The 27,987-nt window shown below is 38.2% G+C and overlaps 1 protein-coding gene across 4 annotated transcripts in view; it reads right to left on the bottom strand.

Moving 5' to 3' along the window:
* Positions 1-27,987, bottom strand: part of LOC126754110 (trans-1,2-dihydrobenzene-1,2-diol dehydrogenase) — a 239,468-nt gene that overhangs the window by 165,096 nt on the left and 46,385 nt on the right. For all 4 annotated transcript variants that reach the window (XM_050466019.1, XM_050466018.1, XM_050466021.1 and 1 more), the window contains exon 4: positions 25,346-25,492. In XM_050466019.1, the coding sequence (XP_050321976.1) occupies positions 25,444-25,492 (49 nt within the window). In that variant the 3' untranslated portion in view covers positions 25,346-25,443. The remainder of the gene's footprint in view (positions 1-25,345; positions 25,493-27,987) is intronic.

Genomic DNA, 27,987 nt, shown 5'->3' with positions numbered 1-27,987 from the left:
TGCATATATCAATATGTATATGACGCGGTAGGGCTTCAAACATGCAAGTGCTTCTAAGACCCTAACGTAAAATCGAATGACCTAGAGGGATCTGAGGTTATTCAACCCTGTTGGAGGTAAGCTATTTAGTGTCAGGGGGATATGCAGATATAGGAATGAAGGTGTGCAATCGATGATGCTCATAAATAACTACACAGCAGCCGCATCTTCAGCCACACTTAAAGTTGCAAAGCTTTTTATTCACAAGCAAATTGCATACCAAATCAGTGAATGTATATATATATACTAAATATATATAGTATATGCTAAATTTAATGTGCATATATATATGTCGTTGTGTTGCACACATTTGTATGTGTGTCTGTGTAGACCAATGGGAAGTTGTGGCCCAGTTTTTGTAAGTTTCGATTGATTTTCGAAACTCGAGCAGCCACTTACATACATACATATTCTCGTCATATGTAAATGTTAGTTTACAACACTACATGAAGTTGTTTTACAAAAAACACTACACACATACACGCTCACAAAACACAAATGCAAAGTAAGCGACGTCACAGCCCATCTGCCGATGCCAATGAAGCCTATGGAGATGACTTGCCACAACAATAATAAAAAGAATATATGTAAAATTTAAATCCAGGCAAGTCTTTATATATTCCACGCTGAAAGCAGGTCAGTATTTAATGAAATCGTGTTGAAAGTGAAATTCGAGAAAAATTCGTAAAGTTTGATTTACGAAATAAATGCAACGCCAGAATAGCTTTCAGATTTTAGGCAATCGAGCAAGCAAACTCAAATATTTTGTGAATATTTAAACATTTTAAATCTCAGTCACCAGCTGCTAAACGCAAGACACATTTTGGTATAAAAGAGAATTGTGAAATGTCAACAGTAAATACCTGGATAGGGTTTGAGACTCGTCTAAAATTTAAACAAACTTAACACTTCCCACATTCGAATATTAAGCCGCAAACAGCAAGAAGATTCAGGTGATTTCCAAGAGCTAGGGTTCTGAGAATAAAGCAGAAGCCAAAAACGAGGAATCGGAGTTAGAAGGCGACGATATGAGTGTCGATCTTTTCGACTAAGCAGCTCAACAGAAAAGTTGAGTTCAGAATTCAGCATCCGGTCAAAATCTACTGCGAATCGAGGTTTCTAAGGTCTCTCAAATAGACAAATTAGGAGATACGGAACTTCATTTAGAAGTGTGCGTTTCAATTATTAGGACGTTTTTTATTTCATCCCCACTTATACCTAAGAAGTTGATTGCAGTTTTAGTATTTCTGAAACACATCATTATATAAAAGTTATTTCAGGTTATTACCGAATTTCCCTCATCTTTTAGTAGATCTAAAGTCTTATTCCACGATAAATCCTCAATTATAATAGAATCCGGAAAAAAAGGGAATTTTTATGCTTCCAGCTATTATTATATTTTTCTACTCGACTCGCACTCCTGCTCTCTGAGGGCCGTGTCGCAGCAGAGAGAAAACGGACCACGCAACGTTACAATCAACCACAACACTTAGTGGATAAGATAGATACCGAGAGTTGAAGAGGGAAGCGAGACGCGTTTGTAGACCACAAAAAGAGAGAGGCTGAAATGCAGGATTATGGCCTGAAAATACTACGAAATGATGCGGCGACTAACAGAGGGTTTCAAGCCGGGGAAGGACCTCTCCGAGCCGTTCGATACCAAATGGTTTCAGACAAGGCGACTCCTTATAGTGTGACTTCTTCAATCTTTTGCTGGAGAAAATAATACAAGCTGCAGGGCTGAATAGGGAAAATAATTGGTAAAACTGCACAGCACCTTAGGAAGTAACTGAAGTAACTGCATACTTTCTAGTAACGAATTAATGTTTTTTAGCAAAAGAGGAGCTCAGACATACGAAAAAGGCATTGTTGAGTTTATTACGATTTATTTTCTTTGAAGAAGTGAAAAAAATGCCAATAAGCAGATAACTCTTGTTAAAATGTGTTTATATCTGACTACATATTTACATTATTTTCATACATATGTGAATATTTTGCTAAAACAACAACCAAGTCATTGCGTCATGCATCTTTACTATGCGAAATGCAAATCTGATGGAACGTAAATTGCAAAGAAGCGTACAATTAATGCTAATCGAACGCAGTTAGAAATAGTTTTTATTATTGTTGTGATATTTTCTACTATTCCATGCGACAGTTGAGTCTTCGGTGCAATGACCATATAGTTATTTCACGGTCATTCCAGAAAACTTAAAACAGGGAGACACATTGCAAATATTCAAAATAATTTCCTGATGAAATTCACGGCTATTGTTGAGAACAATTAGCCTTTTGAGGTTATAAAAAAAGTTCTTTGGAAACGCTTATGTTCTACCTACGGATATATACTTGTATAGTAAATACTGAATCAATATTAAATTCTAAAGCTTTTCAAGAATTGTAGCACACGCTAAGGCGCAATGTCACGAAGTTTAAATTATAGAGCATTCCTTCAACATTCCACAAGTCTAGCGCTACGATAGTATGTAACTGCATAATTATTTCAATATTAAAGGGTGTCGAATGGATTTCAGTAGCAATAAGTTCCAAATTAATTTTTTATCTTCTTGGATTGATCTTAATTATGTAGCGATCATTGTTTTCTCTTATAAACTTCATCTTCAAAGTATACCAGTAGGTGCGTTCCCTAACTTTAGAGACTTTAGGGATAATTACAAACTTCCAAAGTTGACAAGTGGTCCAATGAATGTCTTTCCAATTGTACGCACGACTGCTACACAACTATTCAGACACTACAAGACGTTGTTAGATCATAATTCGCTGAGATAGACGAGGCTCTGTTCGCTACACAGACTACGCTAAAACATCACACGCGATATTTTTTTTTCAGAACTAAAGAACTTCATCAAATCAAGTTATTTCGCAAAAATACACATCATACATAATTTATATAATCAGTTCTGGCTGACTTGGAGAGGTTGTTTGTCAAAGCAGTTGAATACCTAGCAAGTTCAGAACCCAAATGGAATGCGCATTTTAACCAAAATTTAAAGAAATAGATCGAACGATCTGAGGATTCTCCACTTGGTGATGCAGAAAGAAACTGTTGTATGAGATCTTAGCTTCGCGTAGTACAAGTGCAAGAAACTGCTAAAAACAGCGTTCAGCAAAACCATTCTAAACTCTCACCCAGTTGGTTTCAGTATGCTTTACTCGTTCATTAATATGATAAAACGAAAACTTCTAAGGCTGAAGTACTTTATCGCTAAGTCGATAAACAAAAACAAAAACATTGTTATAGTAGAATATGCTAAGGACTTTGGGAAAAATTATAAAGAAGCCAAAGGTCAATGGACTCAAGAAAGTAAAGCAAAATGAGTTTTTAGTCTTGGCTGAGACAAAATTCATTTTTTTTATTCTAATAGGGTCAGTTCGGTATAACCAATATACCTTCATATAAGGACTATTATAAAGAAATATGTTATTTTTTGGTTAATAAAGGTTTAATTTACCATAGTTAAAACTACCAAGTTTCACGAAAATATGCACCGTTTTGTTCGCAAACTTGTTGCCATTTGGAGGGTATTTTCATAATACTTTCCTACATAAAAACTCTTCCCTATCAGTAAAATAAACTGGGTCAATCGATTTTAACAAGCCTTAACAACATTATGAGGTGAAGGCTTGAGACCTTCCCAATCGAACTCAAGGAGCTGCTGCCATGTTACAATCGTTATGTGTGGCCTGTCGTTGTCCTGATTGAAGACAAGAAGAGAATTCCTCTCCTATTAGCTAAAACTGGCCGGTTTTGGACAATTGCTTTTAGCAGACGGCCCAACTTTTGAGTTTTGTCGTAGAAGGTAGAGCATTCGTTGACAACTCCACCAAAGACCCAGCAAATCATTCCCTTCCGTCAATCCTGGATTGGTGAAGGTTTTCCCAAGCTCCCCGCAGTTGAAGTTGCCTTAAAGAAACCGGTTTTTCCGCTTCAATAATGTATAGATTTTGTTGCGATTTAACTTCACTCGACTCGAAAACTCGACCTATGAGAAGGCACGTTAACTCGAGTGGCACCAATACATCAAGCTTCTTTTTATATCCATTATTAAGTGGGTTGTTGTGCAATGTTTGGTTCTTGGGCCACCTGAAGTGCTTTTGACTGCCGGACTCGACAATTTCCCATATTTTATCGATATCAAATTTATCGGAACGAAATCGCCGAAATCAAAATATTGCATGATTGGCTATTACAGTATTAGGATTTTAAACAATATTCGCATTTTCAGCCGACTGAGTTTATGTTGGAGCCTTTATCGTAGGGAAACTATAAAACTTGGAAAAATTATGTACACCTTTTTACTATTTTGAAAAGTTTCCAAAACACACTCTGTATTTGAATTTAGCATAATTTCCAAACAACAAGACATCGTAGGAGCACTACCATTATATAACCTTGAACCTATGTGAAAAAGTATTAATTTGCGGGTAGAACAAAATGATTAGAAATTTAAAAGCTGGCGCACCGAGACGCAGTATACTCTCATGCATACATACAAACATGCATATGTAGATGCAAATATTCGAAAACAAAAAAATCTAAGGAGTGAGTAGACGAGCGGGTAAATAAGCCGTAAGCAAAATATTCTATGAATTTAGCAGATTCTAACGAATGCAATGTGATTGATCTCTGCCATGCACAATGAGAATTTATTCAAATGCAAATATGTATTTATACATACATATGTATGTATAAGTAGTATTTGGTGCATGAATAAGTTGTTGGGAAGAATCCGCGCTTATTTTATTCTGCATAGTAAGACAGAAACAAAGTTGCAATAATGTTCAGATGATGCGCATGCCCAGCGGGTACGTATGTATGTTTGCAATTCGACGCCAGCGTGTTGGCGAAAAAAATATTTTGGAGCCAAATTCTCGCAAATATTTGCAAATGACCGGAGTTGAAATAAATAAATGCATATCAACACGCACACACACATGAACACATACAGCATTTGAATTTCATTAGAAAATAAGCGCCCATAAGTGCTTGTCGCCTCGTCTACAGGCAAATGACGGCGGTGGGAGGTGCCACTGTGCAGGCGAAACTCCCAAATATATGTATGAAGCCGGCTTGTTCTCAAGGCACGTGTTGTGGGTTCAACGCTTGACATTGACACTTGCGCTTTTGCTGGCGCATTTTCATCACTATGCATTATGCACCAAAGCGAGTTCATGTGATTGGAAATTGTAAAATATTCCAAAGTTTTGAAAATTGTATGAATTTGTTTGGTTTCTCTGAAGAAATGTATTTTTTTCATTTTCTGCTTCCAGAAATGCATATTGTGGCTAGTCAGGTGATTGTGTTCGTTGTAAAAAATATATAACCATATTTGCATTTTGAAGCTGAGAAGGCAACCAGAACTGCATGAAAAGATTAGAGATGTGAAACATAATCTCAAATGTGAAATTTTCATAAAAAAATATCCTCCAAAAAATGTTGACACTCCTTGATCGAAAAAAAATTGTGGTCCCAAATTGTGGTGGGATCGGTTCAATTCAATACTAGAGCATATCATGCAAAGAAGAAGATCAATATGAAAACTGGAAGTGCAATAAAAAATTCCTTCAAACTCATTATATCGATAAATTATGATTATGATCCATTACAACCCTTCTTAATTCGTTACATACTAGAGCTTTCTTTGTTAGGAGTCAATATTTATTCGCCATTCACTTGGGAGCCACCAGAAACGATTCTTTTACATATGGCTCAAGCAGCTGACGACTTCCGGTCTTAGACCAAGTATCCTCTGGGTAGTCAAAAAACATCCGTTTGAAGGCGAGCTAAAGTGAGAATGTGAATCATATCTCCCCAGGGTTGTGCTCGGGGTTTGGGACCCGCCCCGTGAAAAACGCCCCAAATGAAAAGGATAACTCAGCTATAATCGCGTACGCGGTGTTTATGCCAGAAAAGAAGAAGAAGAATATTTGAACAATTAACGAAAGCAATCTCTGACCGAAATCTTATAAAACACAACCAGACCTAACACTCTCAAAATTGCAATAAATCTATCTATGACTATGAGATTAAATCGCTGAACAGTGTATCAGTCTGCAACCGCTGCTTCTGGGAGGCAACAACAAATCAATGTTTAAAGTGCTTAGGTCAGAATAATCTCTTTAATAAGAGCCACAATGTAAATTTTAAGCCTGAGCAGTTCTTATGTGTCTGAGCTACGGTAATTCAGAACTTATTCTCTCTCTAAGTGGTAAGCAGAAATTCCTCAAAAGTGGATACAATTCGCGTAAGGTTACATGTGTTCCGGAGAGGTGAGAACTCGGTTCTCATAGTCAGGATTGATAGGAATATTTGAAATTTCCTGTCGACTAAATAATTTAAAGGTTTATCCGGAAAGTAATTGTTATCATTCTGTAAAAACTTTCAAAATAGGCTCTTTCTGCATCAGTACGTCAGGCAAGGAAACAAAAGTCCCGGGGGTTCACATCTGGGCTGTAGGGCGGCTGCGAAAGCGTTGGGATGTCGGCCTTGGTTAGGTAGATGTTCACATGAAAGGCGGTGTGAGCCGCGACGTTCTTGTATCGGCTGCGATGCTTAGTCGGTCTCGATTGACCCTGCGTTTGGATCTCTTGAGGACTTCCACATAAAACTTGGCGTTGACGGTTTGTCCAGGTGGAACAAATTCACGGTGGATGATGCCTTTGATGTCAAAAAAGACAATGAGCATTGTTTTCACTTTGGATTTGCTCATTTATCAGCAACCTCTTCCTGTGAAAATGTTTGTCCTGACTCTCCAGTTGCTCGGAGACAACTGACCAGCCGCTCGTTCGTTAGCTACGATTATTCTACCTTCCGAAATATGAAATTTGATGAAACTTTCGAATCTAAACACAATTGTTAAGAATCTTGGGATAGTAAATCGGATAAGACTTTAGAAGTAAATCGAAGAAAAAACATTTGTTACCTAAACTTTAAGGAATTACTTTGAATGTAATTTAAATTAGTCAATAAAAAACCTCCAACATATCTAATTTCTTTTTACAAGTCTAATCCTCAGCGAATAAAAAGATCATTTGCGATCCCCATAAAGGTATTATACTTTTAAGGAAACGAGGTCCTAAAAATAATTCCAATATATCAGCTTATAGACTGGGGCTTTATTACAATATCAATATCAAAATAACGGAACCGCCACTTAGATCCGGTTTTTTAAAGTTCTCAACATTATTTCGCACCAACTGCAGCTGAGCATTTCATACCGATTCCCTTGGTATTTTGCCGCTTTTCGCACCTTCTGCTTAGCACACTCTACCAACTTTGACGAACGTGTCAATATTTCCCACTTAGCGGTGGCACATTCTTAAGCACGTGTCCAAAAGATTGCCAAAAACACATGCGCGCATGCGTAACCGCTCACAAATATGTACATATGTATGCGATATAAGGACATTGAGGCACATTCACTAGATTTCATGCATGTGGATGAGTTCAACAAGGCACTCCATGTAACTTACTTCATATGTGGCAAGTACTTTATAGCCAACGCGCCTTAGACTTAATGAATTTTCCCACAGTGCGCCTCAACGTGCAAATAGCATTTCTCCAAATAGTCAACAACAACAACAGCTACATATGGCACCGAATGCTGATAACATTATCGGCTTGCTAACACGAAGACCACGTCATATCACGAACACATGGCGCTAAGCAGGATTTTTCCATTTGACCAAATGTCAAAATCGCATGTATTTTTTGAAGCCAGAATGTTGTAACAACAATGAACAACAACAACTAACGCACACATATGTGGGCATTTCTTAGTTTGTTTTACTGTGTTTGTTGTTTGTTTTCGCTGACTAAATTGCATTAATGCTGACCAGCGCTCAAGCAACGAAAATCCCTCGGTGATTGTTATTGTTGTTTGTTGGTACTGACTGTGGAAATATTTATTTATCATGTGCGTGAAGCTGTGAGAACGTAAACAGTTAGTTTCTTGACTGGAGTGTTCTCTAAGTCTAAGTAAGTGTATTTTAGTGCTAACTCTAGTTGAAAATGCAGCACGAGCCTTTTTCGTCTTGGCTTTGAGCCTTTCTCGACTGAAAGGCGGATTTATAAGTCAATGTGTACTTTGCTTGGGATTAATACAAATAATTTGTTTTGTTTTTCCTTCAGTACTTAATTTAGTGTTGTAAAGAAATAGCTTTAGACTAAGTGGTTTATTTACATGTTGAGGCATTAAATTACCTTGAGCCAGGATTTTTTTATTTCAATCATTCATTTTCCTTCAATGTTTTCAAATTTTTATAGAAATATAATTAAAATGAAGTCTCTAACAATAAGTTTACAATAATGGGTTTGCTACTTCGCTAAACCACGCCTGAGTGTAGACCACGCCTGTTGCATATTTGTCTTCACTGACATTTTTTTTTATTTATTTATGCTGAAAAAGTGTCCCAACTTTATAAAATGATGAGAGAAAATAAAATAGTAACAAGCTAATCAAATATAGTTGTAAAAAATATACAAACAATGGTAATGCATTGTATTAGGTATGGAACTTTGCTAAGTACTGCCTGTAAGCGGAGAAGATAATTAACAACACAGGAAACAACTTAAGAAAATTAATAGCCAGTCGGCAATAATTTCACATTGCATAAAGTCAATGAATGTCCTTAAAAGCAGGAAGAGAGTAGACTTCTTGTGAACAGCTACCTAACCAAGGCCGGCATTCCAACGCTTCCGCAGCCACGCTGCAGCTCAGATGTGGCCCTTCCTCGGACTTTTTTGCTTCTTTGCCTGAAAATGCAGATGAAAGGCAAGCATTTTGAGACGACAGAGGGGATTCAAGCAGCATGCACCTCAGCTATCAAGGCTATTCAGGAGAATGCCGTGACTGCATCAACGCAGAAGGAGCTTATTTTGAAGGTTTTTAAGGAATTCTATCGATTGGTTCAGTAATTTTTTTTAAATGGACTCAATCCTGTTACTTTCTGGACAAACCCTGTACAATAAAATTCCAACCTCATACCATGGATACGACCGAAGGATAACAAACGCAATATCTTAACAGTAATTGGATATAGTTCGGCCATCCAGTGCAGAAACAAAAAGAGAAATCGCAATGGAGATTAAAGGCGCTTCTTAAAAGCCATCTGTTGCTTCATTTTGAAATCGGTTAAAACAAGTACGAGAAGAAATACATATATTATTGGAAAATATACATATGTACTATATAAGATTCCAATACATCACTTTCTGTCTAATAAAACTTGCTTATGAGACCAACGCGGAAAAATATTCAAAAATCTACTAAAATGCACTAAAAAGTCTCTTAAAACGATTTTTACAAATTTTCCCTCCACAAATCATAATCATCAATGTGATTGCCTGAGTCATGCAATTGTCAATCGTCAATCGCAGCGAAATCGGGCCAAATTGCAAATTACTCACTGTCAGGCTAATAGAGACGCAAAATGCCGCACAACCAAAGCCATTTTGTAGCAACAGTTGCTGCAACGAGCAACAGCTGCCTGCGCCACCAAAAACACCGGCGGCAATAATATTTGCCTCATTTCGACAGCTTCCTCGCTGCAACAAAGTCAATTGTTCAAATACGTGTATTATTGTTGCCAGCGTCTGATGGCCACCGATGATGGTTGCTGATAAGGCGGCCAAGTGGCAAAGCTTTGATGCTTACTGAAAGCGATTGCGCCGCTGTCTCAGAGGGCTGTGATGGCTTGGCAGCTTAGCTGATGGCTTAGTTGGATAGATTGCATCCTCGACGGTTGCAACGGTGGGTGTTCGGCTTAGTGGCCCGCATTTTGCTAACCGTTTCTCATACCTAAATACTGGCGTTTAATTTTGTATTATTTTTGTACTTTTCCTATAGATTTGTGCCACAACGTTTGATGTTTAAGCTAACCGAACAATTGTGGCGGGAATATTTTTTATTTACTTTGCTTGACTTTTAACTGACTGCCGCTAGATTGAACTCAAACTAAACGGCTGACTGATGAGCCGACGTCACTGCCGTATCGTAAGCGGGTCAGGGTTAGTAGCCACGCTGGAGAAGATCGACATCTGATTTTTGTGCAGTGATAAGAAGTTTTTGTATTCTTTTTTTTTTGGTTATTTTTAGGGTATTAAAATAAAAAGTAGTAAATTTTCTGTGATCCCCAATATAAGTATGTAGTGTAAGAGTGCATCAATATAAGTTATATTTTATAATAACCGAAAAGACTTACCAATATTCACATTTTGCATACTGCGTAAAAATCACAAACAATTAATTTCAGTAAACACACCTCCCTAATGCGAGTATTTATCACAAACAGTTACTAGCATATGAATGAAAGCGAGCATTGAAACACGAGCCGCACCGAACCGAACCGACAGCGACACTTTTATTATGAGCACTTATTACATTTTAGGTTCATTTCACTTTGAGATATTTTAATCACCTTTTATTCACACACTTAATGCACTTTATAATATATTTTCATTGCACAACACACACTGCTTACAACAACAACACAACTCACGCACTATTTACATATTTTAATTTCTTTTTCTTTTAAATATTCACTTACACTTCACAAACAATATGAGCAAACACGGACGAGGCGATGCAATACAACCGATGGAAAGCCGACAACTGAGGCGACGCACATGAAACAGGTGTTGCTTTTCCACGCATTCGCAAGTTGTGTTGTTTTTGCAAAGCTCAGTTTATATTGGACGTAATTAACAGTAGTGCGTACATATACATGTACATGAGAATTTATAATTGAAATTAATATTTTTCAATGCTAGGGTGTACACAAAATCATTCGCAAGTTATTTCGTTTGATGACAACAGCTGATCTCATTGAATTTTTTTTGCAGCCAGCATGACGCTTAACCGGCTTAGCTGATATACTTTTAGTAAGGATTTTTTGTAAAAAAATTTTAAGTTTTTTGGAATAATTTTTGTTTGGTGTTTGGAAGATCGAAAACAACATTTTCGGCATATTTTATTGTTTTATTATCAAAAGTATTAAAATGCAATTCAATCAAGGCAAAATTTAGGTGATGTGTACGAAGAAAATGTGTTGACCGAACATCAAAGTCAAATTGGTTTGCAAAATTTCGTTCCGTCAATTCCGATTTTGAGGATGCATTGTTCAACAAACCACAAATATACGTATTGGAACTTTATAGTTCATCTGTGGGACCGGAGCAGTGATAGTCGGGAGCCTTGCTTATAATCTTGATTAAAGCAAAATTAGGGCACGCTGGAGCCTTAAAAGGAGATGACCAAATTTATAATGTAATTGCACGTTCTGGAAGCTGATATGGAGAAAATAAAGTGGTTGGTCGATGCAAATCGTCGACTAACAACTCGAGAGATTATTGATAGATTAAATTTGTCTAAGAAGACCGTTCACAAGGACATGAAACTTCTAGGATTAAGCATGAGATAATGGTTCTTCATGTTCTTACAGAATGAAATTTGATTTGTCGCATTAACGACTGTGATTTGCTTATCCAAAGTCAAAGAAGTGACCTTTTTTGAAGCCCGTCGTTACTGCCGACATTGGGTTGTTGACAAGAATGCAAAGCGGAACAGATCATGGCCTAACAAAAATGTACCAGCTCAAACCACATTGAAGGCCGAAAGTCACCAAAAAGAGGTTATGTTGTCTGGGATTTCAAACAAATCGTTTATTTTGAGCTTTTGCTCGACAATACCATAATTCAAGTGTATTGTTATCAGCAGGACAAACTGAGTGATGCACTCAAACAGAAGAGGCCACAGTTTATCAATAGTAAAAGTGTAGGGGTCCTCCAGGATAATACGAGATCTCATACAAGTTTGATGACTTGCCAAAAGCTTTTGCAGCGTGGCACCTTCGAATCATTACTTGTTCCGGTCTCTGCAAAAAATTTTGAATGGGGGAAACTTTGACCACAAATCAGGACGTAAAAACCCACTTGGACTAGTTTCGTGCCAACAAGAATCAAAAAATTTATGAGCGTGGCCGAAAGGTGGCAGACGCCATGAATCAATAATATTTGAAGGCGTTAAGTTTACTGCTCGGTCGACAAAAAATCCTCCTAGCTGCATCACGGGTGGCGACTGGGCAATGGGCTCCTAACAATCTTCTCCTTGTGATGAACTACTTTATGTACATCCTCAGAAGTAGGTATAAAATGCTAGGGGTAGAGACCCCCGAATCATAAACTCAGCATGTTGGCCAACAAAGGAACGAAGCGGACTGGGATATCAGTCCAAACGTCGGTGGGAGGTGAGGCTGCTACCAGCGGCGGTCAAAGCGATCTTATGAGCTGTGTTACCAGGGGCCACACATAAATTGCAACGGCAGCTGGTTGCTGGTACTCCCAAACCAGCTTTTCAGCGCACGAGTGCCTCAGTCTATGAAGACTCGGACCAAGAAAGAGCTGTAAGCATTAACGCAGAAAAGGAAGAAGAACTTCTTCGCTCTCCTGAGCAGGCGAGCAGGTAACAAGAAAGGGCCCCGGAAGAAGCCAATCAAGAAGGTTTTGAAGGCAAAAGTGAGGCACAAGTCTAACAGAGACCGCAAGTAATTAATTTGATTTTTAACTCAAAACAATGACGACTCTGATTTTTTTTTAGTATAAAGAATATGCGACAAGAGTATCAAGTTGATATTTTTTCTAGAGATTTAGTCTCTTTGATACGAAAGTTCTAAGGAAACTCGAGTAAATAAATAAAGTAGATGTTATTATTGATTTCAAAGGGAGAACCGAAAAATAAACAACTATTATTAAATTGAGAAAATCTCGATGACAACACCAACACAACAACTCATTATAAAACATATCATCTACTAAACCAACAGCTAAAACTTTTCTTTCAGTGTAAATCTCTTTTCTGTCCGCGGATATCCTCAAAGCCAAAAATTACAGTATTTAATATGATATAATTTTTTGTTTGCGTTTTTTATATTTCCAAACAAAAAAAAGAAGAAACATGACTGCTCATTGTAGCAAGTTGCTACTACAAGGGAGTCTCCGGTTACAGTTAAAAATGCAACAATAACAACCCAAATAACAATGAGCATAACATTAACCATATTAATATTAACGAACAATATCAGCAAAATAATAACAATAATAACAACAAATGCACAGTTTATTGTCGAAATTTTTAATGACAAACTCTTGATGGGTTGTCACGACTCCGAGGTGTAGTTACAAGAGCAGCAAGCTTATGAACTGCGGCGGCGGCAATATTCCCCAAGAGCAACAACAATGGAGAGGAAGCAAAGCATGTTGGCGACCGGCAAAGGCTCAAGTGACTGGCTTTTGCTTGAGTGCCTGTTGCAAGTCCCAAACTATCAGCATTTGCATTAAATTTCGTTTGTATATATTTATACAAGCACAGGTATTCATATTTTTAAGGGCATTGCACCGAGTCGGAAATGAGTATGTACGTGCGGGTGGTAGTGATAGAGCGCTAAAACCAATATGGAACTCTGTGAGGTTGCACAGCGAAATTGGAGTATCTTTTGTAAGTTGTGACTTGGTGCGATTGTCAGCAATGGTCTTCGAGTGGAGTATTTTTATGCTTATACAGTTATTATTCTCATATGATGGATATTTTCTCACACTTATTAATAGATGTTCTCTTTTCCGTCTATTATGAGCCTGAGAAATAACAAAAGCAGGTGTCGATCCATTACTGGCCGCAAATTACTGATGGCAAGGAACTGATAAGTTGCATGCCTCAGCTTCTTTGCAAGATATGGTCGGATGAAAGCATATCCGACAATTGAAACCTAAGTGAACTCTGACCAATCCACAAACTGTGCCAATTACCGTGGGATAAGCCTCCTTAATAACGCATATAAAAGCTTATAGACCATAGTGTGTGAAAGAATGTCAACAAACTAATTGGACCTTATCAGTGTGGCTTTAGACCTGGAACATCGACTATCGACCAGATTTTCACTATGCAACAAATCTTGAAAAAGACTTGCGAAAAGAAGATCGACCCACACGAAAGGACCCGAGTAGTTCGACACCAAGACAGGTTTCAGGCAAGGAGACTCCGTACAGTGCGACTTCCTTAATATTTTGCTATAGAAAATAATATGAGCTGCAGGGCTAAATAGAGAAGGCACAATCTTCTATAAGAGTGTAGAGCTACTGGCGAACGCCGATGATATTGATATCATTAGCCGCAACAACCTCGCCATTGGTTCTGCTTTCTCCAGACTGGATAAGGGTGCGAAGCGTATTTGTCGGGTTGTGAACGAAATATTTTCTGTCAACAAACAAACAGTCGACGCACTCGCGACTTGGGTCTCACGTTACTGTTGGCAGTCATAACTTCGAAATCGTAGATAATTTCGCCTAAGATTGAAACCAGAGACTCACTCTTGTCAACAGGTCCTACTTCAGACTGAGTAGACAAAGAAGTAAAGTCCTCTATCTAAACAGACAAAAACCAAACTCTACAAGCCCCTCATTATTCCCGTCCTGCTTTATGAGATGACGTTACGTGACGAAGGTTCTGCGTAAGATTTATGGTCCTTCGTATTCGATAGAACTATGAGCGGTATAAGTTATCCGACGACATTGACATAGTTCAGCGAATCAAGATACAGCAGCTTCGCTGGCTATGTAGGTCATGAAGGTTTTCGATTCAGTATCCACCGGTGGAAGCAGAGAAGGAGGAAGAATTCTCCTCCGCTGTAAAAATCAGGGAAGAAGGATCTCGAATTGACGCCAAATAGCGAAAAGAAGAAACAGCTGTGAGGTGCCATAAACGTGTAAGCGATGTCTACCAAAGTATACTGAATATAAATGACAACTCAAATGACAAAGCGCTCGTTTTACTCTTGATTAAAAGTACGTGATAGCGTTTGCCCTGCCGTTAGTCAACATAATTTTCCCTTATCAATACACAACTCTTTTAGTTCTAAGTAAGATTATGTTTTTTATAATTCCACGTCTATCATAAGCGGTACATCCACTTGCGTGCCAGTTCACCGTTTCGAAATTTTTGAAAAGAGAGTATCTTCTTCTGTTCCTTGTTTCCCTATTCCCATGGCTGTGGCTATCACAACAGTTGTTATCAATTTTAGGGTTTCTTTAAAGAGGAAGAAAAAATGGGCGTATTCCCAGCAATAGCAATAGCAATTTCGAATATACATACATATTTAGCTAATCAATATATTTTAATACTTTTACAGGGAATAAAAAATACATACATATGTACCTACACGCATACATATGTACATAATATATGCATGTGTATAAGTTTTTTCCTGCACACTATTCACGCTGAGTATATCTGAAAACTGACTCTATCACAACTTCTAAACCATCTGTATATACTGCTATGTATAACCTAAACAACAACACATAAACAGTTAGCACTTCTTATCATTTTTTGGGTAAAGAATTTTTTATTGATTTTCTCCATAAGGCGACGCAACGAAAAGAAAGCATAACTTGCCGACTACTTGTTTATTTCTGTGTCAATAGGTCTGTTTTCTACACACATATATACCATCTTATATACATATGTACATATGTGCATGCATATGGATGCCCATATACTACATGTGTATATAGTATATTTGTGTAATCTCTCGGGCATTCCGGCACTGGGACATGAAGAAAAACACACAGCTTCTCTGAAATTATGCCAGCCTGAAACGTTCAGCATTCTTATCATTTTTCATGCGAGCATTTCAATGTTGTACGGGTCCTGCTGACTAGTGTGGTGTTATAGTCGCCACGGGCATGATGCGCAAGGGCACAGCTATGCATACAAATTGTATGTGATAAGGTGACGCAAAAGTCAATAGAAAAATGTGTAAATAAGAACACTGAGAAAGTGAAAAACTGAAAAAGAAAAAGACTAATAAAGCAGAGAAACAACGAAAAATCGGAAATGCTCTAGTGTAGTAAAAAAAACGCGTCAACGGATGCCAAAATGTCTTAAAAACAACAAAAAAAACGTTAACAAATACAAAATATTCCTTAGAGGAACTTGATTTTATCGGTTAGTTTGTACGGCTATATGATATAGTGAACCGATCTGAACAATGTCTTTGAAGATGAAAATGTTGCTTAAGCAATAATCCATGCCAAATTTCTTGAAGATATCTCGTCAAAAAAGCTTTTCACACAAGTACTTGACTCCGATCATTTAGTTTGCCTGACACATATGTATATGCTATAGTCGTCCGATCAGAACAATTTCATTGTAGATTCCATTACCTTGCACAAAGCATGCTGAATTTCGTGAAGATATCTTATCAAATACAAAAGTCTTCCGACCGATATCGAACACTATTGCAATATTGCTAGTTTGATGATGAAATCACTAAAATCAACATCCACAAGAAGCTTGATAAAAATATATCAATTGTCTAATGTAGATAAACTTACAACAATTCTACAAAAATGGTGAAGAAGATTTTATGCTCACGTTCAAGAAGTTTCGATATGAAACATGCTCCTCGCTCTGGTCGACTTATCCTTGAAATTATGGAAAAGATTGACCAGGACCGTCACATAAGCAGCCATGGCATCGCTAAGGAACTTAACATTCATCATCAAACAGTTTTGAACCATTTAAAAAAGGCTGGCTACAAAAAGAAGCTCGATATTTGGGTATCACATGAATTGTCTGTGAAAAATTTAAAGGGCCGAATTAACATCTGCGATTCTTTGCTGAAAGGAAATGAAATCGGAGGGGTTCTAAAGCGAATGGTAACAGGAGACGAAAAGTGGATAAAATACGACAATAATGTGCGAAAAAGATCATTGTCCAAGCGTGTTGAAGATCAACAAATGGTCACAAAGCCAGGATTGACGCCTCGAAAGGTTATGCTGAGTGTTTGGTGGGATTGGAAAGGAATCATCCACTATGAGCTGCTACAGCCTGGTCAAACGATTGATTCTACATTTTACTGTCAACAACTGATGAGATTTAAGCAAGCAATCAAAAAAAAATGGCCAGAACTGATAAACAGAAAGGTTCCATCAGGACAACGTTAGACCACACACATAACTAACCGCAAAACTAACATCTTTTATGACTCGGCAAAAACTGGAAGAGCTTGGATGAGAAATTTTGATACATTCATCATATAGTCCTGACCTTGCACCATCGGACTACCATTTGTTACGGTCAATGAAGAACTCCCAGAATGGAGTAAAATTGCCTTCAAGAGATGCCTGCGAAAATTACTTCCCCAGTTTTTCGCCGAGAAACCAGAAAAGTTTTACACTGATGGAATAGTGTCTCTAGCGGAAAAATGGAAAAAAATGGTCGACTAAAATGGTATATATTTGGTTCATTAAAGTTCATAATACAAGTAAATATAAAAAAATTAGTTGAAGTTTGATTAGAAATACGAAAAGACTTTTTTGACTACCAATAGCAGTAGTACTGTTATTTTTCAGCGCTAAGGTTCTGTTCTGGATAAACATTTTATATAAATACGTCTGACTTATTCTCTTATTTTATTTGCTACCCTGTCCTAGTTGCATTCCTCCACTATACTTATTATTATTACTACTGTTGTTTTCTTTTTATGGCATACACACAACACCAGAGAGATGTGACGCGACTGGAAAACTAGGGAACAGCGAATATTTTTGTTTGCCACAATTTTTCTTTTTCTAACCGCGTCACTTCCAGGCAATTTTGCTAGCCTGTGCCTAATGAATGCGTGTCAGTGTGATAAACCCGTCATTGTGTGTGCCGAGCATACTAACGGTACAACAAATCAGCGTGTTGTACGCAAACGCGAAGAGGAGGGAGTGCAAACCAGAAACTCGGAGGTCATTGATAACAGAAAAAACCGCGGCACACAACAAGCATTTAACAACAATACAAAATAATGGAGAAACAGGAAAAGTGGCGGGTGTTTGCAGGCAACAAGTGATACCAGCAAATACAAAAGCACACGGCAACTACCATGATATTGCAGAGACTGTAGTGGGCAATTTAATTTTTTTAACGAATGCTTGCTCTGCTTAGTTTTGGGTGACAGAAAAGTTATAACAAATTTGCGAAATTTGAGCTTTTGCTTTTTATGAAAGCTTATTCCTTGGCGCAGCCAGATGGAAACACTTGTAGTTGGATATTAACTCTCCATAAAGCGTCTTGAACCTAACACAAAACTGCTTATGTGCTTTATTCCTATTTCACTATTTCACTTGTATGTCTAAAAGTATGATATTCGGAGTACTTCAGCCATGATTTGGCAATGGCGGTACATTCGGAATGGTAGTGTTTAGATGATTCCATCTTAGTTTCTTCCAATCACCTTTTGCAACTGGCATCTTGGACCCTATCCAGTTAGAACTTCTTCAACTATTGAAAGGTGAACTTTGCTAAGGGCGAAGAGCTCAATAGATCACCTACGATTTACCCTAACCCAGACAGACCGGGTGACTGCACAGTTGCTACTTACTGACCAGCGCTTTAGAGCTCAACTGAGGTCTAAATCTCTAGCAATGAACCACAGGAAGCCATCGGAGCTATTCGTTCCTACTTGTATTATGCAGCTAGATAGACTAAAATATCTGCCTTGAGCTTTCCTGAAATTCCGCTATGGCCAAGTACCAAAACCAGTCTGACTAAGCTACAGGAGATATAAATACGTTTAGTCCGAACCTCGTCGCTGTTGAAGACTGGAAGAATGAGCAAATCCAAAGTGAAAACAATGCTCATTGTCTTTCTTGACATCAAAGGCATCGTCCACCATGAATTTGTTCCTCCTGGACAAACAGATAAGACATCGCAGCCGATTAGAAGTTGCACCGCGACAACGCCCCGGCTCACACCGCCTTTCATGTGAACAGCTACCTAACCAAGGCCGGCATCCCAATGCTTCCGCAGCCGCCCTACAGCCCAGATGTGGCCCCCCAGTCTTATTTGTTTCCTTGCCTGAAAAGGCCGTTGAAAGGCAAGCACTTTGAGATGACAGAGGGGATTCAAGCAGCATGCACCTCGGCTCTCAAGGCTATTCCTGGGAATGCCCTCCGTGACGCCCTCAATACTTTGAAATCGCGCTAGCAGCACTGCACCGACGCAAAAGGAGCCTATTTTGAAAGTTTTTAAAGAATTGTAACTATTGGTTCAATGAACTTTTTTAAATCGAGTCAGTCCTATTACTTTCCGAACAAACCCTGTATTCAGCAGGGTCCCGATTCGGTAACAACTCAATCAGTGTATCGGTTCTTTAGGACCCAACTAACCAATTAATAAATATGTACATAAATAATTGGTACTGAAGTTCAAAGTTATGTCATATCTTTGGTTTCTCAATTTCTTGTTATATATGCTAGAAAATATCCTCCAGCATTCTATCTCTGAGAGCCTGAGTAAAAAACATGGGGAAAATGAAAATCAACAAATCGGTGTATGTAACTAAAACTAAATATATTTTACAAATTTAAACTATATGTATGACAAACAACAAACTAAAAGACCACCCGGCTACCCCACACAGTCACGCATTTTATCACCATTTTCACGCGGTACTCTCGCGCACAAACATATTTTCTCGCGCCTTTTAAAACCGTTGTCAATGGCTGGATTTTCCACGAGCATCTGACCTACTCTCTACTCCCTACAACTATGCCGCCACCAGCTGCCGCATGCTGGTCGCCTGCTCCAATTGAGAAGAGAAATCTACGTTGAGCCACTTGAGTGACGTGAAAAAAATGGAGCAAAGGCAAAATGGCTGCTGTATAAGCCGCAAATTGAGCTAAATCGTGTAAACAAGAGATAATCCGCAACTTACAAAGGCAAGGCCCGCTGCAGCCACACGCAAATGATTAAGTAATGTGGAATATTGAAATCAACTTGATATTATCTCGAAAGCTCTTCGGAAACACACTCATACAGCATAAGTGCTTTCAAGGATAACTGGAAACGCACACATACACACATACAATTTAATTATATTATATTTTGAGTATAGTATGGGTTAATAAACTCTTAAGCGCATTAAACTTTTTGCGGGAAAAATGAGTTTCATATTGCTGTATCCGTATAATACACAAAAAAACATATTAAAATATGGAGGCATCCCTGCAGAAAAATTGAGGATAGTGCTACCTAAAGTTCATAGCTTGTTTGTATTTTCTTTGTGAAGTACATTATTCAACGGCGGCCGTTCCTCTTCCTCTGGTATTGCGGTACGGTACGAACGTTTAATTAAATTCAATATTGAAAACCTTCATCTAGGAAAACTAAAGACCTCCTCTAACTATTCCCTTTGAACTCGAGCTTTGAGTTATCTTCTAAACTGTGTTTTATGCCGCATTCGAGTTAGTTTAACTCAGCTCTCGCATTCAAAACTTCAACTTCGACAGAGTTTTCGTTCGGAATGTTCCCCATATTCAAATAATCGGGTGCTTACTATTTTTCACAAAACATTTAGGTTAGATTATATTTAATAAAACTGAATTCGGACGGACTGAGTTCAGATCCCGTGCTCAACTCGCCAATCAGCCACGCCTTAATTATACTTTAGCTCACCTCTAAAAGCTGAACCTTCGAGCTCAGCTCCACACTTTATCTTGCTGAAAAGTATAACTTTCGAAATAATTTTACCATTTTCATGACTTAAGCCAACGGTTTTCTTTCATTTGTAAGCCCGACACATTTTTGAAATATACAGTAATTCCATCCGAGAAATTTATTCCTCTTTCTCTAATACCTTATGGAGCTGCAGATACACTCAGAACTGCTTAATGTTCTCAACAACTTCAAAATCTCTCTTCATGCCGTTAAGGACTTAATATCTTTCGTTAAAATCAAGTTTTTGGCTGGGATTTGCAATAAATTTTCCATTATCAGCTAAAGTTTTCCTACAGGGAAACAGTTTTTTGCTCTCAACATACAGTCAGCACAGACCCTTCCTAGCTATCTCTGGCTCTTACCTCGCATTGCCTTTTCATGTGCGCATCGCCTTCAACCACTCACGAATGCCATTCGTGAACCAAACGCAGGCTAAAATGTTGAATTTTGGCGCCTTCGGCTACCAGGCGCACAAGCGCTCGCGTAGGCAAAGCAAAGCGTTAGCCGGTGTTTAGTTGCATGAAGCAGCGGTAGCGTGTCACATGTTTAGCTGGTTCGGGAATGTTTTCTACAACAACTACACATCTACATCTACATATGGTATTCGGCTCAGCTGAGCGCAGTGCATGAATGGCAAACAAAAGTCGTATCCAAGTATGTATCTCTATTTTTTGGGGGTTGACAATTGGCTGTTACTGCGCAGTAACTTGCCACACCACACACCTCATGCCTCTACACGGCAACCAGCAGCCGCCCAGCAACCCTCTATATACTCTATGGCAAAGCATCCCTAATAAAGCGGCATATACTACTCGTATAAATAGGTACATTCAGTGCGTCTCGCCGTGGCGTATACAGAATATTTTACTGGCTTTCCTTCCTTGCTCGGGCGCTGTATGCATTGCGTGTAGAGCAACTTTACATTTGCCTGCGTTTTCTCTACTCTTGCTGCCTAACCCTTTAGTAATTAGGTGTGTATACCAGTATTTGGTGCTTCAATCGCTTTCAAATGCGCTTTGGTGTTGTTTATGTGTTCTCTTGGCGCCGCATCATTTTTTGGCTCGTTGCCAAAATTCTTTCAGCCCTGACCTTATTCGCCGCTATTTCTATGTCATGGCCGAATTCTCGCATTTGTTCAACTCCTTTTTCTTCGATGCTCTCATTTTTTGGTTTTGTTGTTGCTTTGAAGTTATTTCACGGAAATACCACATTTTGTCGGCATGAAATTGTCGGCTTTGCACTTTGCTACTTTTGCTGTTTGCCTAAGCGCCCGGATGCTTTTTGTTTTTGATTTCAGGGACAAATATAATGATTGATGGCCGTTGTCGTTAGGCAAAGTATACACACACACTTGTATCCTTTTTTTAAGTACTTCAGGAATGATATTACAAGTATATGAGACAATTTTTTGAGAAAGCCAATGAACAGCTGCGAGGAAGTCTGTACTAATTTACTCATATTTGTATATAATATTGTATAATACATACATATGTATGTATGACTTTTAATGCTTCTCTATTTTCAGCAGATGTGAGCCGTTTAGAGTTAGTTGTGAACTAGTTCGCAGTATCGTTGAACTTATTATGGATGATTTCTAACCAGTTAGTTAACGATTTCTTGTCCGAAAGCGCAAGGCTTCCTCTGCAGAAAACTTCCAAAAAATGTCATCATTATTTCCAACTTCCAAACGGTTAGTTAACGATTTCTTGTCCAAAAGCGCAAGGCTTACTCTGCGGAAAACTTCCAAAAAATGCTGTCATTATTTCCAACTTCTTCTTTTTCTTCTTTAGCACTACAACCGTGAGTCGGCCATGGCCTAACCAAACGCATTCGTTGAATTTTTATTCGCTTAACTGTATTCATGTCGCCGTATAGCTCCCAAAGTTCGTAGTTCCAGCTTCTTCGATACTCATCGCTCACGCGAACGGCTCCAAAGATCTTGCGAAGAACAGTTCTTTCGAAAGATCCAAGCGCATTCTCATCTCGGGCCGTTATCGTCCATATTTATGTGCCGTTTAGTAGGACTGGACTAATAATAGACTCGTAATTTTCGTTACTTGAGGGGTGGATCTGCTGCTCAATTTCCTACCGATTCCAAAGTAATATCTGTTGGCAAGATTTCTAGGCTTAGATTATTGGTCGAACTTATGATGTTTCCGAGTTATACAAAGTCCGTACATTTTTTTATATTTATAGCTGCCAACAGTAACGTAGTTCCCAAGATGCGCAGAATCTTTGTACATGCCTTCATAGGACTTTATATTGCCACATCTTTTTTCGCTTCTTTTTCTTAGCTTGAAAAGACTGCGCGGACGACTCTGTTGTTAACGTCTACGATGTCAATATCATCTGCGTACTTCAGTAGCATTGTACTTTTAGAGTAGACAGAAAAAAGACGCACGAGCGATAATCACCCTATCTAAAACCTCGTTTAGTATCGAACGGCTAGAAAGGGGTTCTTCCCGATTTTAACGGAGCTGATGGTTGTGCTTAACGTCACCCATGAGTGTATAGCCGTTTGAGTTTGCATAGCCATACAGTTTCGCAGGGAGACCAAATTTAGACAGGGCTTCGAATTTCCAGCTCCTACCAGTGCTGTCGAAAGTGGCTTTGAAATCGAGAATCAATGCCGATCTGTTTGTAAAGAGTCTTCCCCAGAATTTAACGTATTGTGAAAATCTGGTCTATAGTGGATTTTTCAGGTCTAAAGCCACACTGATAAGGTCCTATCAGTTATTTACAATCAGGCTTAAGTTTTTCATACAATAGTCGAGAGAAAGTTATATCGAGAAGTTAACGCAAACTGCGGGATCTTCCTTTTTGTGTTTCCAACAACTAATCGAATATATTTACTGTTATACGTAAACCTCACGAGTTAACGAGCAAGTAAAGTGGTGGAACAGCTCTCTTAATAGCTAAGTAGAAAGAATGTGTTCGATTGAAAAAGTGGAATTGGGCACTTGACAAATGTCGTCGGCAAGGAGAGATGGCGTGCAAGAACAGGTTAGCGAATACTAGAAAAGAGCTTCACTTTAACATCAGATCGTTAAAAAGAATTTGTGTTCTGAGGCCAGCAAACCCTGAACTTCCCTTTTAGTTAACATTTTTCAAGGAAACGTAGCACAAATCAAGGAATCTTCGACAAAAGTTTGAAATTTCTAAAACATAGACGTACTGATTGTTTTTGGGCAACCGATTCTTAGTAAAAACTTGGTAGTCAAAAAACAGAGTTCCATATGTAAAAATTGTGACAGTTTTCAATCGGAATTTTCAAGTTCTTTGAAAATTATTCGAATTTCGGAATTAGTACTTCTGTACTTAAGAAAACATTGCCCAACGATAATAATCACCGAGATATCAATTAATTTCAAAAATGAAGTTTCAGAGTTGCAAGGCAAATTCCTGAAATTGCGAATTTGCAAAAATAAATATATTTCAAAATCCTTGACAAACTTTTGGGATAAAATTTTGGAAAATTTTTGAAAAAGACTTCTAAGCTATTGAAATTTTTCGAAAATTAGAAAGAGGAAAGTAAGCCTGCCAGGTTAATTTAATTCAAAAATAGAATTCCGTGTCTTCTAATATAGATTTGCAAGTAGATTAATTCTGTGAATTGAAAATCACGAAGTCTTAAAAAATGCATATGCTGATCCTGATGCTAGAATCTTTAGCTACATCTCGTATAAGTTATGTAACTTAATAAAAGGTCACAAAAGTCACAGTAGGAAGTTATATTCCTGTTCCTCTGCTTCGTGATAGCACTCAAAACCATTAAGGTACATTCAAACAACTCATTGTCATTTTCTAAGCCTCAAGGTTAAACCTTTTTTATACTTTTTCTATTTATAAAATCTAAAAATATTAATGCAACCTCAAGTGTTGTATTACCGAAAATTCGAAAACCAACAAAAAGTGGCACATTCACTGACCCACAATTTAGCAGCGAGCAAGACAAGTTGTAAATTTGGCCAACAGGTACACCCACCGGACAGCCCACAATCACCGTAACGAGGAAATAACAACTTGCAACCGTTTTCGCACACGCACACACACACCGGCGAACATGTTGCACATTAGTAATTGCCTGCCACATTTGCTGCTACCCAAACGAAACCGAAATGTAATCGAGCGCATAATTTCACAATTAGGCAGCGGGCAAATTAACCCACAAAAGCTGGAAAAATTAACTCGAAAAACATAGCAACGAAACTCGAAAAGACCACTGGCAATCACAACTCGCAACAAAACAATGCAATAATACTTTACAAGCATTTATAATAGTTTGGTGGCTATTTAATCGGTCAATTACAATCATAACATTTACTTGCAACTTGCAACTGGCCATACGAAAGAGTCATATGTGTGAGTTTGTGTGTGTGCAAGCGCACCTTTGTGCTAAACTTGTCCCTGGCGCATAATCAGACGCCAGCAAATCGCATTAAGGCACAAAGCGAATTTGGAGCGATTTCAAGGCATATACATATATGTACATATGTATGTATATATATAAACAACAAAACACAAGTGCTCAAGTGCCGCGTTTATGGAAATTATCAGCATTGCATTTGGCAAATTTATGCATGAAATATGCTGACACAAGCACACATACATACATACTTTCATATGAGCTTTTATGAGCTCACATGTGATAAAGCTATAAGCGAAGTCATGAATATGAATATGATTTGAATTTCGACATTTTCTTTAACAAAATTAATGCAGCGTATTAAATTTAAAAAAATTACCTGCCATTTGATCCCAGTAACCAAAGCAGCGAGCAGCTTTCAGCTGAAATCAAGGTGGAGCACGCTCGAAGAATTGTTGGCTAATCGCGGCTCTAGCATCAATGCTCACAGAAACACAGAACGAGTGCACTGGCACTGAGAAAAAAGCTGAAATGAGAACCGTTATATGTTTAGAACTCAAAGTAGACATATGAAATAAGCTTGTGTTAGAGTAAGGAGCAGTATTGGCGGTATCACCAATTCACCTAATGGTTTTTGGTAATACCTACAGCTAATCGATATAGGGTATACAAGGTGACGAGACGAACTAATTTCCTTCTGCCTGCCTTTCGATGAAATCGAAAAAAAATCGAAATTTGAAAAAACAAGAAAAAACGTTAACTTCGGGTGCACCGAAGCTAATATACCCTTCACAGGTGCATTTCTTTTAGTAACTATGTGTTTAAGTAAATCTAAAGACGTAACCGGCTTCAGTTTGTATGGCAGCTATATGCTATAGTAATCCGATCTGAACAATTTTTTCGGAGATTATATTATTACCTTAAGCAGTAATTCATGTCAAATTTCGTGAAGATACCACGTCAAATGCGAAAGTTTTCCATACAAGCACTTGATTACGATCGTTCGGTGTGTATGGCAGCTACATTCTATAGTGGTCCGATATAGGCAGTTCCGACAAATGAGCAGCTTCTTGGAGAGAAAATGACGTTTGTAAAATTTCAAAACGATATCTTAAAAACTGAGGGACTAGTTCGTATATATACAGACAGACGGACAGACGGACAGACAGACAGACGGACATGGCTAAATCGACTCAGCTCAACATACTGATCATTTAAATATATACTTTATAGGGTCTGCGACGCTTCCTTCTGGGTGTTACAAACTTCGTGGCAAACTTAATGAACCCTGTTCAGGGTATAAAAAAAAACCTTAACTTCGGTTACACCAAACCTTTAATATCCTACTTTCGTTTTCATACAAGAACTTGGTTTTGATTGGCCAGTTTAGATGGTAGCTATACACATACTACAGAGATCTCATCTCAACAATATGTTCGGAGCTTTGCCTTGAATTATCATGCCAATTTTCCCAAAGATATCTCGTCGAATGAAAAATGTTTCATATAAAAGCTAGGTGTTCATCTATCAGTTAAGTGGCAGCTGTCGCCATATACTTGTATATCTATCAGCTGGTAGTTCGGCATTGGCGGCTCTGATAAATTCGCAACATTTTGGGTAGAAAAGGACGAGTGAGAAATTCCAGAGATATTCCAGAGACGTTTCGGTGCAACCGTTGAAAGGCCTTGAGAACGTTTGTAGGCCATTCAGAGTCACTGAAAGTTGGCAAGAACCCGTCTTTAAGCTCCTGAGAAGAATGCCAATTAGTGACGGGTACAACCCAGAAGGAAAGCTAAAAGCTGTTGAGATCCAGCTGAACCGTCATGCAGTGGCATGCAGAACCGGTGAGAACTGAAGACTATCGCTGAGATTGGTGAAAATCTCTTAAAAATGTTAAAAGCCAAAAAACCATTCAAAACATGAAAGACCACCAAAACAAAAATGTGAAATATACTCCATAAGAGCAAGAGAGAGCATAGCATAGCCAATAAAGAGAACAATAGAACCTTACTAGATTTGATAGAAAATTATATTGATTCGACACGACTCTTCCCGCTATGCTTCAGTTTCTGCTCCCATTTTTCAAAAACATGTGAATGCAAAAACAAAATTATCTAATTATATAGAATAGAAGATAACGGGGTTTTCAATAGGAACGCTACAAAAGTAGATCTATAGAGACAGCAAACGACACCATTTTTTTCCGCTTTTTGACATTTCCATGTTCAATTTATGGTCGTCACAATCGTCCTGTCCATCCACAGGCACCGTACAAAATGTTCCCAAAATATTGCTGCCGCTAGCGCATCAATAGAGGAAGATCCAAATCAGAATCTGAAGCCGCTTGACCACCATAATGGTCGTATATTCGTGAATTGGACAGAGCAACAACTTGAAGATGATACGCATTTTCATCGAAAAATCATCTTCAGCGATGAGGCTCATTTCTGGCTGAATGGCTTCGTCAATAAGCTAAATATGCATTATTGGTCAAGCAGAAATCCACACGTACTCCATAAGTCCCCATTGAATACCAAAAAAATTACGGTTTGGTGCGATTTATGAGTCATCTGTGTCATTGGGCCGTACTTCTTTCGTGATGATCAAGACCGGTACCCCTCAATGATAACCGAATATTTTTGGCCCGAATTTAATGATATGGACTTGAACAATATGTAGTACCAACAGGACGGCACCACAAGCCATAAACGAATGTCACAAACGATTTATTGAAAACCAAGTTTGGTGAACGTGTTATCTCACGAAATGGCACAGTCAAAAACTTTTATATCGCTCTTATTGAAAAAAACGTTAGTATGTGGATAACCGCTTGCTATTATCTTTCTTTAGATTATTTTGCAGTGTCTGATTCATTCCAGCGAATCAATCACCACTCTCCAAGGCTTTTGCTCGAAGACAACCACCCAACATTATTAATGAAAAAAAGTATGCGGAGGTCTAAATAAAGATTTATTTTATATCGCTTTGACGTTGGCGTTCTATATATTTTGTGATAGTTGT

The sequence above is a fragment of the Bactrocera neohumeralis genome, chromosome 3 (assembly GCF_024586455.1).
Source record: "Bactrocera neohumeralis isolate Rockhampton chromosome 3, APGP_CSIRO_Bneo_wtdbg2-racon-allhic-juicebox.fasta_v2, whole genome shotgun sequence".
Lineage (NCBI taxonomy): Eukaryota > Metazoa > Arthropoda > Insecta > Diptera > Tephritidae > Bactrocera > Bactrocera neohumeralis.
Note: the sequence above shows the minus strand (reverse complement) of the source record. Positions and strands in the feature narration are given on the sequence as shown.